At 45.0% G+C, this 17,155-nt stretch overlaps 1 protein-coding gene across 1 annotated transcript in view; it reads left to right on the top strand.

The window, feature by feature from the left end:
* The window catches only part of LOC126188145 (UDP-glycosyltransferase UGT5-like), a 116,794-nt gene extending 104,377 nt beyond the window's left edge, over positions 1-12,417 (top strand). Inside the window, exon 6 of the mRNA XM_049929646.1 lies at positions 11,053-12,417. Within this exon, the coding sequence (XP_049785603.1) occupies positions 11,053-11,356 (304 nt within the window). The 3' untranslated portion in view covers positions 11,357-12,417. The remainder of the gene's footprint in view (positions 1-11,052) is intronic.
* Positions 12,418-17,155: the final 4,738 nt, after the last annotated feature.

The following is a 17,155-nucleotide window of genomic DNA, read 5'->3' as shown; positions in this document are numbered from 1 at the left end:
CATGCTGTTACCTTCGTCCCATCTGTCGGAATAATCGACAAGTTTGCGCAATTAATCACGCCGCTGGAACTGCTGATCCCTTTCTACAGTTCCCCCTCCAGCGCCAACTCTTGCATTGGTGGAACAAAGATTTTACCGTAGCTGCTGAGAATAGAAGAGCACTGCAACGTTTAAAGCGACGTCCTTCACAAACAAATATTCTCACTTTTAAGCCGTCTAATTAAACGAAGTAAGGGGGAAGGCTGAGAGCGCTACGTCTCCTACTCGGGAATGTTCACCTCTTCATCCCAGGTGTGGGCCAAGCTCTTTAGGCTGTCGTGTCGATAAACTGCACAGTGGTTTTCGAACTAACATGCGACCCACTTTGCAGCGGCATCACATCGTCTTCTTATGCGGCTACCTTTCTACTACACAAATGATAAGTTGAAGACGTTGAAGAGGGGTTTCAGCTGTCATATAATACACCTTTCTTTGTCCTGGAATTGCATCAGGCTCTTGGCTCGTCTCACAAAACGGCTTCTAACGTACCAAAAGAATATTGCACAATACGTTACGGGTCATGTTCGGCTCAATCCATTATAGATAAATTTACAGCCATGTGTAAAGCTAAAAGATGTGGATGTGATAGTCTGTTTCATGTTACATGTGTTTTACGTACGAAGAGGAAGCCAATGAAAACTTAAACGTCACTAAAAATAGACATTTCGAGCCATTGTTCTGAAAGTTGGCAGTACCGTTGCCAATGATGTAAGGAAAGCCCCATAGACGGCAGCATAATGCAGACGAGCGAAACGCGGCCACAATACTAGTTCAAAACGGCTGCCCCCACATGCAACATCCACCAAGGAAAAACACCGTACTGTCAGAAGTTTTCGGAGTAGTTGAAGTGCGAAAGCTATTGAAATCCAATATGGTGATCCATTTCTCACTGTAGCAAATGTGAATGAAGTAGAAAGTTCGGAAATGGCATGACTTCGCTGACAGGCGCTCCTCACCAGGGTCAGACACTGCATTATAACGCAAGTCTTCTGCACCAGGAACACCATTGTGGTGGACGAAATAGCAACATATCTGAACACTAGGCAGGGCTCAGCACATCACCTCCTTGAAGTGCTTAAGTTTCGCTACGTGTCTGCAAGGGGGTGCGACGGAAGTTGAATCTGTAACTGAAAAAGCGACACTGTTAGCGGTCTACGGATGCGGCACTTTAAAGCTGAATGTGATGGCTTCTTGGCGAGAATTGTTACGGAGACGAATCGAGGAAGAAAAGAGCAAGCAAGGAACGACGCCATTCCTCATCACGAAAACCCAAGAAGTTCTGGATGCAGCCATTTGCACTGAAGGTTTTGCTGACACTCTTGGAATGAACGAGGCGGTTTCTCGGAACGCTACACCACTACAGCAAACACTCACTGTCACCAGTACGTCATATGTATGTTAAAAAGCTTCGGTCTGCAATAAGATCAAAGCGACGTGGACTTCAGACTACGTGTCATTTTGCAACATGGCAACGTCAACCCTCGTTTCTGTACGTGCAACACTTGCTGCCATCATAGAACAATTGGGGGCAGAAGTCGTAGCGCAAGACTGCAACGAGGACACAGCTGGATAACTGGTGCCGGTCATTCAACTGCATGACCAATTCCTGCATCGTCAGACCACGAGCCACGGACATAGGCCGCAGCCGGCCATCACCTAAGCGTAATCAGCACTCTTCAGCAGCAGCAAGACTTCAGTGACACCGTCCCTGGTATCAGTGCCCTGGGACCAGTTCTCGAGAAGCCACTTCGGCCTAACTGACTTCCATGCCGTCGAAGGACTCTGCCGGTCACGCCAGATGCCAGTCATTGCCCCGTTCCACATGGTTCCGCGAGACGTCAAAACGTCGCGCTTTTCGCCAATCAGGGCATGGAAGCAGTATTTAACGACGGCTGTACTGGACCAGCTGGACACTAAGCGACGCCCAGTCTGAGTTCGTTCGTCCGGGCCGGCGCTGTAACTCTGCCTCCACCGGGCCGCGAAGGAAGGACCCCTGTCTGGCCAGACCGGGCAGCCAGCATCGCTCCAACAGCCACCGCCACCTTCTAGGGATCTCTCGCCATCGCAAGTCCAGCCAACAGTTGGAAGTGAGGTTCTGGCAGCGCCGTGACCTTCCTCTACGCCGGCGGATGTCACCTGTAATACTGTTATTCAGTCAGTCATCTAATTCATACAATTTTGTTGCCTTTAATTGTGATAAGTAAATATTATATGGAAAGTGTGATATATGTGATGTTAGTGCTTTGCTATTGTGCATTCGTAACTCACGTGAAAAAATATGTGAAGTGTGTAATTTACTAAACAATATTTCGTCATGGATTAATGAAATGTAAATGTTCATGTGTGTAATTTTATATTTTTGTGTAAGTTGTCATTTGTATAAAATGGTACACGCTTAGGAACAATGTGTAACATACGCGTTACGTAAAAGATGGAGTCATTTTGTACTGTACGGAAGTTAGCATGGGAAGCGTAAACGGTGGCTTGCGCTTTTGACGCGGTACCTGTAGAGCGAGCAGGAACGAGAGGACACAGGCAGTTGGCAACAGTGAAAGAGGCAACATTTGGACGGAGCAGGCCATGCCTCGCCTGGAAATAGTTGCAGAGTAACCTCGGATGACACCTTTGGTTCAAGTTGTTGGGCTATGTTACGAATGTTAAAACGACGCCGAGAAGAGTTAATCAGTCCATACTTCAAGAAACTTGTACTCTGTAGCACGGGTAGTGTATCTACCATTACTATCCGTCACACCCAACGGCTACAGCTAACAGGTTACGAACTGTATAATTAGAATTTTAGAAACGTGAACAATTCAAAATTACCTTTTTTGAATATTTGTTGTGTTAAACATAAAATTTTTGTTCACCCTGTTGTTTTATTCCTAACCGTTCACCTATATAGAGTCCTTCCGTGATGTTAGATTGTTCCGAGTACACCAATTACAAAAACTTTTGAAGTGCTTTATTATCTACAAGCACTAATTTTCATCTACCAACAAATTTATGAAAATTGCTGTTGTGGAATAGCTTTCTGACTTCAGTTAAAAGTACTATATGATTTCCATAGCAGAAATACTGAAGTGAATTTTTGCTTTAGTACTGAAGTAGATATTTTCAGACTATTCAATGATTTTAATATACTTATTCGTTGTGGTAGTTACTGGAAGTGAGTAAATAAGTTTTGGTAAAAAGACTAGCCCGTCATACATAATAACCGAGGTTTTGCAAGTTTGTTTTGAGTGAAGTTGAGATTCCTTCAGTTACAAATGAAATTCAGTTTTAAAAATATTGTCTGTGGCTCAGTAACACCGAAGTAGGTTTGCATAAAAATACTAAGTGACAATACAGTGACCACACCCTACCTTTGAATTTGGACAGGTCAGGTGTCATCACACAGACCCGCCCTTGCTGCTGTCCACATCCCCCATCATCGACATGGAACCCAGACCACACAACCGAACAAATATTTATCGTATTATACATGAATGACTTACACTTCGATATTCTGCCACCCATACTCACCAAACCTCGCAAAAAAAATGATTACTACATCTTGGACCACTCGGAGGCGATTGGGGGAAAGAAATTTATTTCCGGTGATGAGGTGCAGCAGGCGGTGACAAGTGTCTGCGCACACGACCCACGACCAAGCGCTGGAGAAATAAGGTTGAACTACAGGGAGACTGTCTGAGAAAATTGCTTGTTACACTTTCGTTCAATAAGAAATATTTAAAAAATAACTATTATTGTAGTGAAAGATATGTTCTGGAGAAAACGAGAAGCTGCAGTGTCTGGTGGAACCAGACACGTTTGCACCAGCAGTCTGTGAAAGGCAAAGACACAACGAGGGCAGCTTGAGCGGGTCGCTATTCCGCATCGCAGCGGCTGAATTCAGTAATTAAGAAGTGGTCTAACGCCGTTCATTTATTTTTAATGGTTCCAGTATATATTTGACAGCCAGAGTAGTGCAGTTCTGCACAGAGACGAGTACAGATTTCTGCGAATATGTCGCTCTGTACCGCGTCGGGTAGTAATAGTATTCTTCAGGGAAGCTCACCTAGGCGTTGAGTTATTGGTAATATTCAGGGTTCAGTCACAACTACTCTGGAATTTTGTGAAGTTTTTCCGTTATTCCGTAGGATAACTTGTGTGAGGAAGCTCATTCGGGGAGAGTGAGTGAGTGAGTGTTAGTTAGATCTTCTGCAGCTTCGGAAAGCTGTCAGGACGTAGTTATTCGATCTGAATCCAAAAGATTTAGAATGAGTGGTATTATCAAAAATCGCTTATAGTGGTGCTGAAAGTTAGAGTAATAAGTATTTAGAATCCGTTGGATTTCCGGTTCTGTTCCAGTTCTTAAGTTAATATCCTGTTGTGAACACTCGCGTAGAAAGAGCTGTTCCAATTTTTTGGTGTTACATGGTAGCAGTGAGGTCTACAGCCAATCGTTGTGCTGAAGCTGTGGTGGCGTATAGTAGCCGTGAGCTCGACAAAAGATTCATTGTGCTGAAGTCAGTAGGCAGGCACTAGATAAGTTATCCTGGAACTTGTTGGCTTTGTGATACCGCAATATTAGCCCACTAGCAAACAAGATGCAGACAAGTAAGTTGAGTAATACTGTATCTAACAGAGCCATCAACAGCGTGGCAATTACTATTAGTATCCATAGAAAATATGCGGTGGGTGTCCACACAAACGATTTTAGGCCAACTGAATCACAGGTTTGGGAAAACGCGGGCACGCGGATGCAGAGATCGCACGGTGTGTCCGTCGTTAGTCTCTGAAGTAAATTGATGTGGACTTTCTAAAAAAGACTTATTTCTTTCTCTCCAAGTAAAGAGATTACAACAGCAGAATTTCCAAAAATCTAAAAGAAATGAGAAAGAAAGAAAAAAGAATATATTTGCCAAATACTTCAGTACTCACGGTTTAGCTCACTTTCAGCCGTAATCTTAAGACAAATAGCAAAAAATTAGAAATCAAAGATAATCACACACAGAAAAAGATAGAGATACTGCTATGCACAAATAATCAGCTTCTCAGTTATCGTTGGCATAATCCCAACGAGTTCATTTTATAAATTTAAAAGTAATGTAGACATACCAAGAGAAAGAAAACACAAAGGGCATTTAATTTTGCTTATGAGTAAGGAGTTACTGAGTTGATACTACATAGGTGACTAATCGATAGTTGAATATTGTTTACTACAGATACTATGCTTGAAACAAGAGGATAAACGCTCGTAATTTTCTAAAAAGTGATAGGAAACCGGACGCTTCATGGAAATTTGCTTGCTTTTAAATATAGAATACACTGAACATTTTTTCGCCCATGTTAGAGGTTACTGGTATTAGTGTAGTATTTCGTATTTGTTTAGGAAGTGCTACAGTCTGCGATATCGTAGTTTTTGTATGCGTTTTGAGGAATGTTTTGAAATACCAAAAATGTTTGAAGTTACAGAATATGGTCACTGCGTAAATAATTATTTGCAATCGAGAATGGAAACTATATAATTAAACTAGCAACGTACACACTTAAAGTATCACAGATATGAATAGTGCTGGTATAGTGTTAAAGCCTATAGCAAAAAAGTGACATTTTTCTCCTACGTTTTTCTCCTACGTTTTTCTCCTACGTTTTTCTCCTACGTTTTTCTCCTACGTTTTTCTCCTACGTTTTTCTCCTACGTTTTTCTCCTACGTTTTTCTCCTACGTTTTTCTCCTACGTTTTTCTCCTACGTTTTTCTCCTACGTTTTTCTCCTACGTTTTTCTCCTACGTTTTTCTCCTACGTTTTTCTCCTACGTTTTTCTCCTACGTTTTTCTCCTACGTTTTTCTCCTACGTTTTTCTCCTACGTTTTTCTCCTACGTTTTTCTCCTACGTTTTTCTCCTACGTTTTTCTCCTACGTTTTTCTCCTACGTTTTTCTCCTACGTTTTTCTCCTACGTTTTTCTCCTACGTTTTTCTCCTACGTTTTTCTCCTACGTTTTTCTCCTACGTTTTTCTCCTACGTTTTTCTCCTACGTTTTTCTCCTACGTTTTTCTCCTACGTTTTTCTCCTACGTTTTTCTCCTACGTTTTTCTCCTACGTTTTTCTCCTACGTTTTTCTCCTACGTTTTTCTCCTACGTTTTTCTCCTACGTTTTTCTCCTACGTTTTTCTCCTACGTTTTTCTCCTACGTTTTTCTCCTACGTTTTTCTCCTACGTTTTTCTCCTACGTTTTTCTCCTACGTTTTTCTCCTACGTTTTTCTCCTACGTTTTTCTCCTACGTTTTTCTCCTACGTTTTTCTCCTACGTTTTTCTCCTACGTTTTTCTCCTACGTTTTTCTCCTACGTTTTTCTCCTACGTTTTTCTCCTACGTTTTTCTCCTACGTTTTTCTCCTACGTTTTTCTCCTACGTTTTTCTCCTACGTTTTTCTCCTACGTTTTTCTCCTACGTTTTTCTCCTACGTTTTTCTCCTACGTTTTTCTCCTACGTTTTTCTCCTACGTTTTTCTCCTACGTTTTTCTCCTACGTTTTTCTCCTACGTTTTTCTCCTACGTTTTTCTCCTACGTTTTTCTCCTACGTTTTTCTCCTACGTTTTTCTCCTACGTTTTTCTCCTACGTTTTTCTCCTACGTTTTTCTCCTACGTTTTTCTCCTACGTTTTTCTCCTACGTTTTTCTCCTACGTTTTTCTCCTACGTTTTTCTCCTACGTTTTTCTCCTACGTTTTTCTCCTACGTTTTTCTCCTACGTTTTTCTCCTACGTTTTTCTCCTACGTTTTTCTCCTACGTTTTTCTCCTACGTTTTTCTCCTACGTTTTTCTCCTACGTTTTTCTCCTACGTTTTTCTCCTACGTTTTTCTCCTACGTTTTTCTCCTACGTTTTTCTCCTACGTTTTTCTCCTACGTTTTTCTCCTACGTTTTTCTCCTACGTTTTTCTCCTACGTTTTTCTCCTACGTTTTTCTCCTACGTTTTTCTCCTACGTTTTTCTCCTACGTTTTTCTCCTACGTTTTTCTCCTACGTTTTTCTCCTACGTTTTTCTCCTACGTTTTTCTCCTACGTTTTTCTCCTACGTTTTTCTCCTACGTTTTTCTCCTACGTTTTTCTCCTACGTTTTTCTCCTACGTTTTTCTCCTACGTTTTTCTCCTACGTTTTTCTCCTACGTTTTTCTCCTACGTTTTTCTCCTACGTTTTTCTCCTACGTTTTTCTCCTACGTTTTTCTCCTACGTTTTTCTCCTACGTTTTTCTCCTACGTTTTTCTCCTACGTTTTTCTCCTACGTTTTTCTCCTACGTTTTTCTCCTACGTTTTTCTCCTACGTTTTTCTCCTACGTTTTTCTCCTACGTTTTGTCAGACTGTTACCCCTTTAGCTCGTTATGTAAAATTAATGAACTGTCAGCTAAAAGGAATGGTAAGTGTTCGCCACAAGGTCAAGGCTGCCAAAGTTCTTTAAATTTTATTGGAATACTACATGAAGTACAGACCGCTGATTTTAGTGGATGGTCATAATTCAGTTTGTCTGCGTCTAAGAGTTGGTTTATAAACCGTTGCTCTTCGGCACATTGCAGACAGCAGATCCTGATTAAATTCATAATCTCACACTCAAAGAGCTGAATGTGGCTACTTATATTCTGCGTGACTTTGGAATGACGAGATGGTATCATCACACCCAGTCATGGAGCAAGGCAAAAGCCCAACATCTATCGACATCTGCCAACCAATTAGCCTTACCACCATGGTTTGAAAACTACTTGAAAGAATCTTTGCCCACAGACCATTCAGGGTTCTCGAGTGGCGAGAACTTTTTTCCCGCTATCAGAGTGGCTTCCAGAAGGAATGATTGACAAGCGACCATCTGGTCATATTGGAAACAAGAATTGGACAGCCTTTTTCAAATTTCCAGAACCTGATTGTAGTATTTTTCCTGCACACGGTACAGGACACAGTTTGGCACAATTACAATTTACCTCCCTACGGTGACTGGAGCTTTCGAGGCTCCACACCATTTCTATTCGCCAGTCTTTATCCCACCGGTTGTTCTGGCCCAAAAGAAGTGTCCGACGCGGCTCCATGCTGAATGTCTCGCTCTTCCCCATCGCCATCAACGGGCTATTGGTCTCCGTCGGGCCACTGAGTCATCCATGGGCTGGATGTCGACTTTTGTAATTGTTGCAGCTCCCACTCAATAGCCTCAGCTGAACGCCGGCTCCAAGGTTCAAACCGACAGGCCTCTGTGCAGACCTACTACCATGAATTCTCTCCTGCACAAACGCAGATCGTGCATGTCTGTAGTCGCACCACGTTCCATTCTGACCCAAAACTCTACTTGGGTACTCAGTGCTTGGAAGTGGTTGCACAGTCCCGTTTCTTGGACTTCCGTCTTGTTAAAAAAGCTGACTTCGCTCCCCATATTCGTCAGAGCAGTTGCATGCGGTAGCTTAATGCACTGCGGATCCTAGCTCACAACTAAGTGGACTGCATATTGTGCTACTTTCCATATTTACTGCGCTCTGGTCACATCCTGACTAGACTATGATCGCCAGGTTTATGGCTCTGTAGCACCTTCGGCTTCAAAGTCGTTAGGCCCAAAATATCGTTGTCTGGTCACTGACGCCTTATGGACAAGTCTCATACACAGTCTCCTTACTGAAGAGGAGACATCTCTTCCTCGATTCAGACAGTACCAACTCTTGGTCTCCTATGCAATCGTGATCCGCCAGTTCTCTGATCATCCAACGTATCCCACTCTTTTTGCTTGCTGATACCCGCCTTTGGGTGAGATTACCAGTTGTACTGCAACATCTCGCAGTGTTCTGCCAGGACCATCGTCTCTCTTCGTTGGAGTGCACTGCCCCTGTTTTCTTGTACTCTCTACCACCTTCCCTTGATTGAAGCTCAAGCCACGAATTAGGACCGAAATCACAAGGACTTAAACTCTATCGTCCCTCCCCTCTCCACTGACCTTTCGGTGTCTGTTAGGTTTAGTTCCTCAGGAATTTAAGGGTGCTACCATCTTCTACACTGACGGCTCTTAAACAGTCGATAAGACGGGATACGCTGCTGTGTCCCCTGCTGGGCAGGAACACCATTCGTTACCAGGAAGATAAAGGGATTTTACAGCGGATGAAATGTCTGTTATGAGACTTCCACTTATCAAATGGGCCTCCCATGACTGCGTTTGAATATGTAGTGACTCAATGAGCAGTCTCCAGGCCGTTGTCAGATGTTACTCGTGTAGCCTTCTCACTGAACTAATTCATACAGACTGGTCGGTTGTCTTTCTCTAGGTCCCAAGTATGTTGGTATTGCAGGGAACGAAATGGACGGCAGTTTGGTTAGAAGAGCGATGACTACCCGCTACCCCCCCCCCCCCCCTCCCTCGCCCATTATCTTTACTCATACCACTTGCACATCTGCGCACACAAATAACTCTTGTGCTGTCTCATCTAATAAACTTTGCACTATTAAAGACAACTGCTGCATGGTACAATTCCTTATATTTCTCATCTATCATCCTAAGTTGCCTCAACAGTGGTTGTATCACGGTAGCCCATAGTTTCATTTTGCGTAACGAGGCATCCCAAAGTTGTAGTTCTGGAGCCTTGCAGACAATAGCTCACGTTCTTCTGAAGTGTCCCTTCTAGCCCTCCATACTAAGAATGACCTTCCTGATTTTTTGCCTATAATATTAGCAGACCATTCATGGACAGTTGAACTGGTCCTCCATTTTCTGTGTGAAAGTAGGTTTTATTTTCGTATGTAAGGCTTTAAACTATATTTGGGGCAGGGATGGTGTGGTTGGAGTTCAAGCCTCTCCAGCTGCAGCAGGTTCTGGGGGACGCCTGGCCCTATCTCCCTGAACAGCTCATTCTTTCAGCCTTCTCTTACTATTTTTTAATTGATTTTACATCAGGTTTGTCACATGTTGTGTCGCACTCTATTGTGTTAGAGGCAACACTCTGGTAAGTCAGTGCTTTCTAACACCATGAATGCACTGAGGCAGGAGTGGGATGGCTGCGGATAGGCAACTCATTACATGCAGAGCCCCAGGGATGCCCACTTGCTGTCTTACCTATTTCTCAACAGGCCAGCTGATTTTGATTACATTTTTTAGCCTACTCTTTTACTGTTAGGAGTCTACCGACTAGACAGTATTCTTTACTCAGTAACTGTCTTCACCCTTCGTTTGGCTGGTGGGATTCGATTTCAGGGTGGGACTTTCCTCGCCATTGGGTAAGATCTCGGAGAATCCCTTGTCTCCTGACCTACGTAATGGTCTGAAACTTCCTCAGATCTGGCACCAGTACTGCCTTCAGTGCCTCAGTCTAACTGCTTCTACGTACCTTCATCAGAACAGATACTTTAGACTTCACTAATCCTAACCCTGAATTTAGGAGTAATGATCTCGGTGTTTAGTCCCTTAACTCCGAACCAACCTAACACTAATTTTATGCAAGCATACCGTTTCATATGACTGCCTTGTAGTAACCCTAAATAATTGTGATGTGATGTGCTAAAGATGTTCACCATTAATCTTTTAATCGTATAATAGGAGTTTCTTTCTCTTTGTAATAGGTATTCCTGTATTTATCCACATTTACAGACTTGTAAACATTACCAAATTGACATTGTCAGTCTTTCTTCCTGCTAAGACGATACTTTTCAGTAGATATTTTCACTGAACTATGTTATAATTCTGCTTATACTATTGGATACATCGTTTACTGTTGAGAACGTGGGATCCTGTTAAGTTTCCTTTAACCACACCTGATTTTGCTCTTGTTTCTGTGGGACATTAGCTGTTAGTACAATGCACAGAGTTCTGAGAGTCACATTCATGGAGCCAATAACATGTGTGCGAATGTACTGCACTCGATTGTATCTTAGCAGTATAGAATGGTAAAAGTGTAGCACCTCTTTCATGAATGTATCAGTTAACCTATATTAGAGATCATCCAGTCGTTATATCTACACGTATGCAAAGAAGCTTAACTAACACTCTGAAAATGTTCCTTTAAACAGGTACAAGCAGAGGGCTGTGGAGCTGTCAGAGGTGTACAAGGACAGGCCCATGAGTTCCCGGGAAGCTGTCGTGTACTGGTCAGAGTACGTCATCCGGCACAAGGGAGCCAGGCACCTTCGCACAGCTGCCCTCGATCTGCAGTGGTACCAACTGCTGCTACTGGATGTTCTGGCCGTCGTCTTCGTCGGTCTCACTGCGGTTGTAGGTGTGGGTGTTGGTCTTCTGCGGCTAGTCTTACGAAAATCTGGATTTCTGAGAAGGGTGTCATCGGAAGATAAGTTACTGCAAAAGAAACAGCAGTAGTACCTACCTTACTTGCGAATACACAAGGTGCATCTTATAATATATCGACTTATAAACTGGAAGTAAGTTGTTGACAAAATCACCGGCTGGATCATTAAAAGCTCCTGCGATTAGTGTTTCGAGAAGTTCAGTAGATAACATTTTTCGCAAATTTTTGAAATGCCAGGATTATTTTGGGAAAATTGGCATCTTTCCAAATAACATTAGAGACGTGTACAGATTCCATGGATGCGCCCAGTTTTACTGTATAGGATGACTTAGTTACATTAAAAAGAAGTTGACATCTCACATTAAAACTTATGTATGAATGAAATTGTCGTTTGGGTCTGATGCACCGCCAGTTCCTCGTATAGTCACGTATGTCAAACTTTGCAGTGCAACTGTTACCATTATTGCCACTATACACATTATATATGCTTCTTTCAGTTAGGTGAAGAGAATAATAATACACCTTTCCTCAAGCAAATAGCAATGGTGAAGGCAAAACGAATCTGAAAGCTAAATGGAAACGTTAATAATGCAACAGAGGTGGAAAGTAGCTACTTCCATCACTGGAATTTCCTATGGGTTGGCTTAGAACATCGCAAATAACTGCATTATAAGGGACTTACTGGGACACAGGTGCTCTCAGCCTTCTAATATTTCTCAACTGTAGCTGTTACAAAGGTGAGATCTTTTCATGTGGTTATTTTACACTCCTGTGATCATGTACAGAGTGTAAGTTTCAAGAGGAAGCGTTTTATCCAGCTCTCTCCTGGTATTCAAAGACTGTATGCTTCGTGTTTCCTGTTCTGGAAACCACACTCACTCTCTGGTGTCATCAACTGCACTCCCATTGCAAAAACATTGTAACGAGTTGTCAAAATAGAGTAACGAATTTTGTGCATACTAAAGATAGTTGCATGTAGCCTATGGTCAGAGCTCACTACTCAACTCTGATCTTTAAATTTCTGTTAGTTAAAATGTAATTTATAAGTGACATGCGTTAGAGAAAAATATTACAAACTTTCATAAATATGTAAAGTTTATAATAAACTTAGAAATGTTAATATGTTTTGATTTTTGTGTGTATTCAGATATCGTACAATTAAAATATTTAAATATCATGTAATAAACCATTTTCCTGTTGTTAACAGCTGTCCTCAGCTTGAATGTGGATAAAGTGGCTAGAAATGTTATCATATACTGAGTAAAGATACAAAATAACTCACTCCCACATCAGTCGTGTTGACCCACACAATTATTCAATCTCATAAGTCTTTAGAGAACGGAGAAAGGGTGACTGGTGCTGTACCTGGGATTGCAACGAAAATAGAACGGCAGAGAAGCTAAAATAAGGGCACAGTGAAGTGTGACTGGCTGACCACTTACAAAAGAACATGTGAGCCTGTCACTCTGGTAACCCATTAAGAACCTGTCTCGAAAATTTTAGGAAAAATGCTGGACATCTTAAAAGACTCGAAGAATCTCACCACACTCGTCTGAACGTCACTTAAAATAGAGGGCCGATCTGTCGGCAAATCTGCCACTACTCTCTGGTCTGAAACTAAAACGCGATCTAATACAAAGTGTCGTCTAGTGATTTGTAAGCCACAAGCGCTATACATTGGTCGGTCCTCTCGGTGGAGCAAGAAGCCGTGTCTTAGAGTTGCGCCTATGAGAAGGTGAGTAAGGAGAACCTCATCCCGCCTGCATGGCTGGAAGGAGGCGCGCCAAGGCAGCATTTAGCCACAGCTTCTTTGTCACCTCCAGCCACTCTTTGTCCCATCGACGCACGACTCTGCATCGCAATATCGAAGAGATAGCATGCGGGGGGACGGCACACTGAACGAAATCCCCCCCTCCCCCTGCAGGTCCAGGGTAAGAATAGGCCCGAGGTATTCCTGCCAGTCGTAAGAGGCAACTAAAAAAAAAAAAAGCGAGTCTCAACCATTTCAGCCTTCAATATGATGGTCCCCATTGGGGTTTGACTTCCATTCTTCAAAATTCTACAGAACTATGAGCCTTTCGGGGAAGGACACCTTACGTGGTGTATCGCTGGTCCTCAGTGCACTAAGACTTTGCCACTCATCATCGTAACAGCGTCGTAACTGCATCCACTGTTCATCACTTTGGGCCTAAATTCCTGATGGGTTGCACAAGTTACGACCATAGTGCGTCCCCATCTGCACCTACGATCATGATGGACTTTCCATGACGCCTGAAATCCAGCACGGTAGCCAGCCCGTTGTGGTGGGGTCGTCATGTACCCTCTAGTTTGTAGCCCCCTGACAACACAGGGATCGTACTGCAGATACCTGAGCTGCAACCTCCCCACGTCAGCCAAGGAGTAGATGCCTGTCTACCTGGGGCATCAGGACGCCCGGCAATGGTCATCCCGCCAGGTGACCCTTGCTGAGGCTGGGTGGTGCCTGTGGGGAGAGCCCCTGGTCAGAGTGGGTGGTATCAAGGCGGATGTTCCGCAGATGAAACGTCAACATGCATCAGGTCGCTCTGCAGCCGCATCTTCTAAGAGGAAAGGTTCTGGTTCTCTCTCTGTCTCTGGTTCTGGTACTTCCGCCCTTCCCCCCTTGGCCACTCCCTGGGAGGGAGGACAGGCCCGCCAGCTTGGGGCGAAATACTTCTCCCACTATTTAGTCTGTTCTTGGACCGATGGAGACACGTTCGCCATCTCCAAGCCCATGTTCTTTGTATAGCATATCGAGGATATCTTGGGAGAAATCGAGGCTCTTAGTAAAATGCGTTCGGGGTCCATTCTCATAAATACCACGTCCGCTACACAGTCGGCGGCGCTCCACTCATGCGACCGGCTAGGGGACATTCCAGTGTCCATTGGCCCACATCTGGCGCTCAATAGGGTGCAGGGGATTATTTTCCATTGGGACCTCCTGCTGCAATCTGATGAGCTCAGGGCCAAACTGGAGCGCTGTGCCGTGCATTTCGTCTGGCGAGTCCAGCGCAGCCTCAAAGATCGTCGCGTCGACACTGGGGCCTTGCCTTCGAGGGAGATGTTTTCCCGGAGAAGGTAAAGGTGATGTGCTACTGGTGCGACGTGCGACCTTACGTCCCGCCTCCTATGCGATGCTTTCAATGTTTGCGCTTAGGGCACATGTCGTCAAGGGCCCCCCAGGGGGTCCACAACTCTTTTGTGGATATGTGCATAGCGAGCACGGGACCCCGAGCTAATGTGGCCCTCCTTCCTTTCCGGGCTGCATACCTTCCCTTTCCTCATCCTTCCCCCTCCCCCATCTTCGCCCCTCCTCCTCTCACCTCTGGCTCTTCCTTCCCTTTCTCCCCATCTGGGAGTATGGTTTGCGCCTACGTCCGGAGACGGACGCTCTACACTGTTACAAATTGCTTGCTTTCTATACTTGAAAGTCTTCGTCCTTCCTCTGTCCTCTTTTCCTTCCCGCTTCTCTCTGCACTTTTCTCCGCTGCGGCGTTTGAGACCCCTCTTCTTTCCTTTCCCCTTTCTCTTTTTTCCTCCCTGTGCTTGTCTGAAGGCTGACCCACTCACTTCCATGCATAGCCGGTGACGGGGTAACGCGTAATTCCCCGCCCCGGGTAGACAGGTAGGACACGTACGTACCCCCTGGTAACGGCCAGGCCCAGGGAGGGGTGATTACCTGAGCTGATACCTTCCCAAAGTGCCGATTGGTCCCTCCGTCCGTTTGTCGGGAGGTGTGACCTGAGGTGTGAACAATCACCTAAGGCGGGATTGCCCTCAGTGAGGGCCCCCACAAGGGAGGAGCGCGCCATCGGAGACGCTGGTAATCATGGGGGATTCTTCCGCAATGGTTTCCTCACCTTCCACTATGTCTGCTCACAAACGTAAGTTCTCTGAGTCTCAGCCACAGACAGTTCTTCCATCGTTGCCACAGTTCCTTGTTGTTTCTCGGTCTGACGAAGGTCACGACTTCTCCACGGTCAACCTTTTCATTATTCAGAAAGGTGTCGACGCAATTGCAGGTCCTGTAAAGTCTTGTTCCAGATTACGGAATGGCACCCTGTTGTTAGAAACACACAGTGCCCTCCAGGCACAAAAATTGCTGCGTACTTCTCTGCTCCACACCTTCCCTGTCCGGGTGGAACCGCACCGTACCTTAAATTCCTCGTGTGGAGTCGTTTATACACGCTCCCTCGATGGATTGTCTGACGAAGAAATTCAGCACTACCTGTCTGACCAGGGCGTAACGGCTGTTCATAGAGTTATGAAAAGGGTTGACACGAACATCATTCCAACCTGCACTGTCTTCTTGACATTTGACAAAGTTCAACTCCCATCGAAAATCAAAGCAGGCTATGAGACAATTTCCGTTCGCCCTTACGTCCCCAACCCTACGCGTTGCTATCGATGTCAGCGGTTCAATCACACCAGCCAGTCCTGTTCCAATCCGGCCAAATGTGTTATGTGTGGCAAGGATGCCCATGAGGGTGCTTGTCCACCTCCATCCCCTCGCTGCATCAACTGTATGGGTGACCACGCTGCTTCCTCTCGAGATTGCCCCGTTTTTAAGGACGAAAAGCTCATCCAGGAAATCATAGTGCAGGAAAAGGTGTCGACCTTTCCTGCTCGCAAATTATTTGCCAGTCGCCAGCCCACCGTGCCTCCGACAGGAAAATACAGCACTATCCTTGCTTCTCCTCGGCCCACAAAGGAGGTGGCCACGCAGACTTGCGACCTCACCTTTAGTGCCACGGTCGTCAGATCGGCCAGCGCAAAGATCGCCCGTTCAACCTCACCACTTTCACCTGCCCACTCTATGGCTCACCCTTCATTGGGTTCTGCTAAATCTCGAGCCCAAAAGTCAGACACCAAGCCTTCCAAAAAAGAGCATACTCGTGAAGAGTTTTTATGTACCGCAGCTTCCCAACCATCGGTTCCTCCTTCATCTAAACAACATACTTCTAAGAAGGCTCAAAATAAACCCAGTTCCTCTCCTTCTCCGCCAAGGTGTGTCCAATCTACTGCACCACATGGCGGAAATCGCCCTCTGCCGTCTTCTGTGTCGCCGAGGCGCACTGCTGGTGGCCGGTCAACCGGCCGATCGCTGGTGGCAGGAGCTGCTCCTGACCAACCTATGGATCAGGATCTTCTGCCTTTGGCTGAATGCCATTCCATGCTGTCGGTCGCTAGCTCCGAGCAGTCTGAGATGACAGCAACTTTGGTCACATTCCTCCATTTTCTGTTCACCCCATGTCCATTATCCACTGGAATATCCGCGGCATTCGAGCCAATAGGGATGAATTGTCGATCCTCTTACGATCCTACTCGCCGGTCATCTTCTGTCTTCAGGAAACAAAACTGCGTCCCCATGACCGCTTTGTTCTCCCTCATTTTCAGTCCGTCCGATATGATCTCCCCTCTGTTGCAGGCACTCCAGCCCATGGAGGACTCATGATTATTCTCCATGATACTCTCCATTATCACCCAATCCCCTTAAACACTTCCTTCCAAGCTGTCGCTGTCCGTCTTTCCCTTTCCGGATACACGTTCTCTCTTTGTACTGTATACATTCCGTCGTCCACGCCAATGGCATGAGCTGATCTCCTTCATCTTCTTGGTCAGCTTCCACCCCCCTATTTGCTGGTTGGGGACTTCAATGCCCACCACCCGCTTTGGGGATCTCCACATCCTTGTCCACGTGGCTCACTATTGCTAGACGTCTTCCACCAAGCGGATCTAGTTTGCCTCAACACTGGGGTCCCTACATTTTTGTCTGCCTCCACGACACATTTATCTCATTTGGACCTTGCGGTCGGTACTGTTCCGCTGGCTCGGCGCTTCGAATGGTTCGC

Source organism: Schistocerca cancellata, chromosome 5, assembly GCF_023864275.1.
Source record: "Schistocerca cancellata isolate TAMUIC-IGC-003103 chromosome 5, iqSchCanc2.1, whole genome shotgun sequence".
Lineage (NCBI taxonomy): Eukaryota > Metazoa > Arthropoda > Insecta > Orthoptera > Acrididae > Schistocerca > Schistocerca cancellata.
This window is presented reverse-complemented; position numbering and strand designations above follow the sequence as displayed.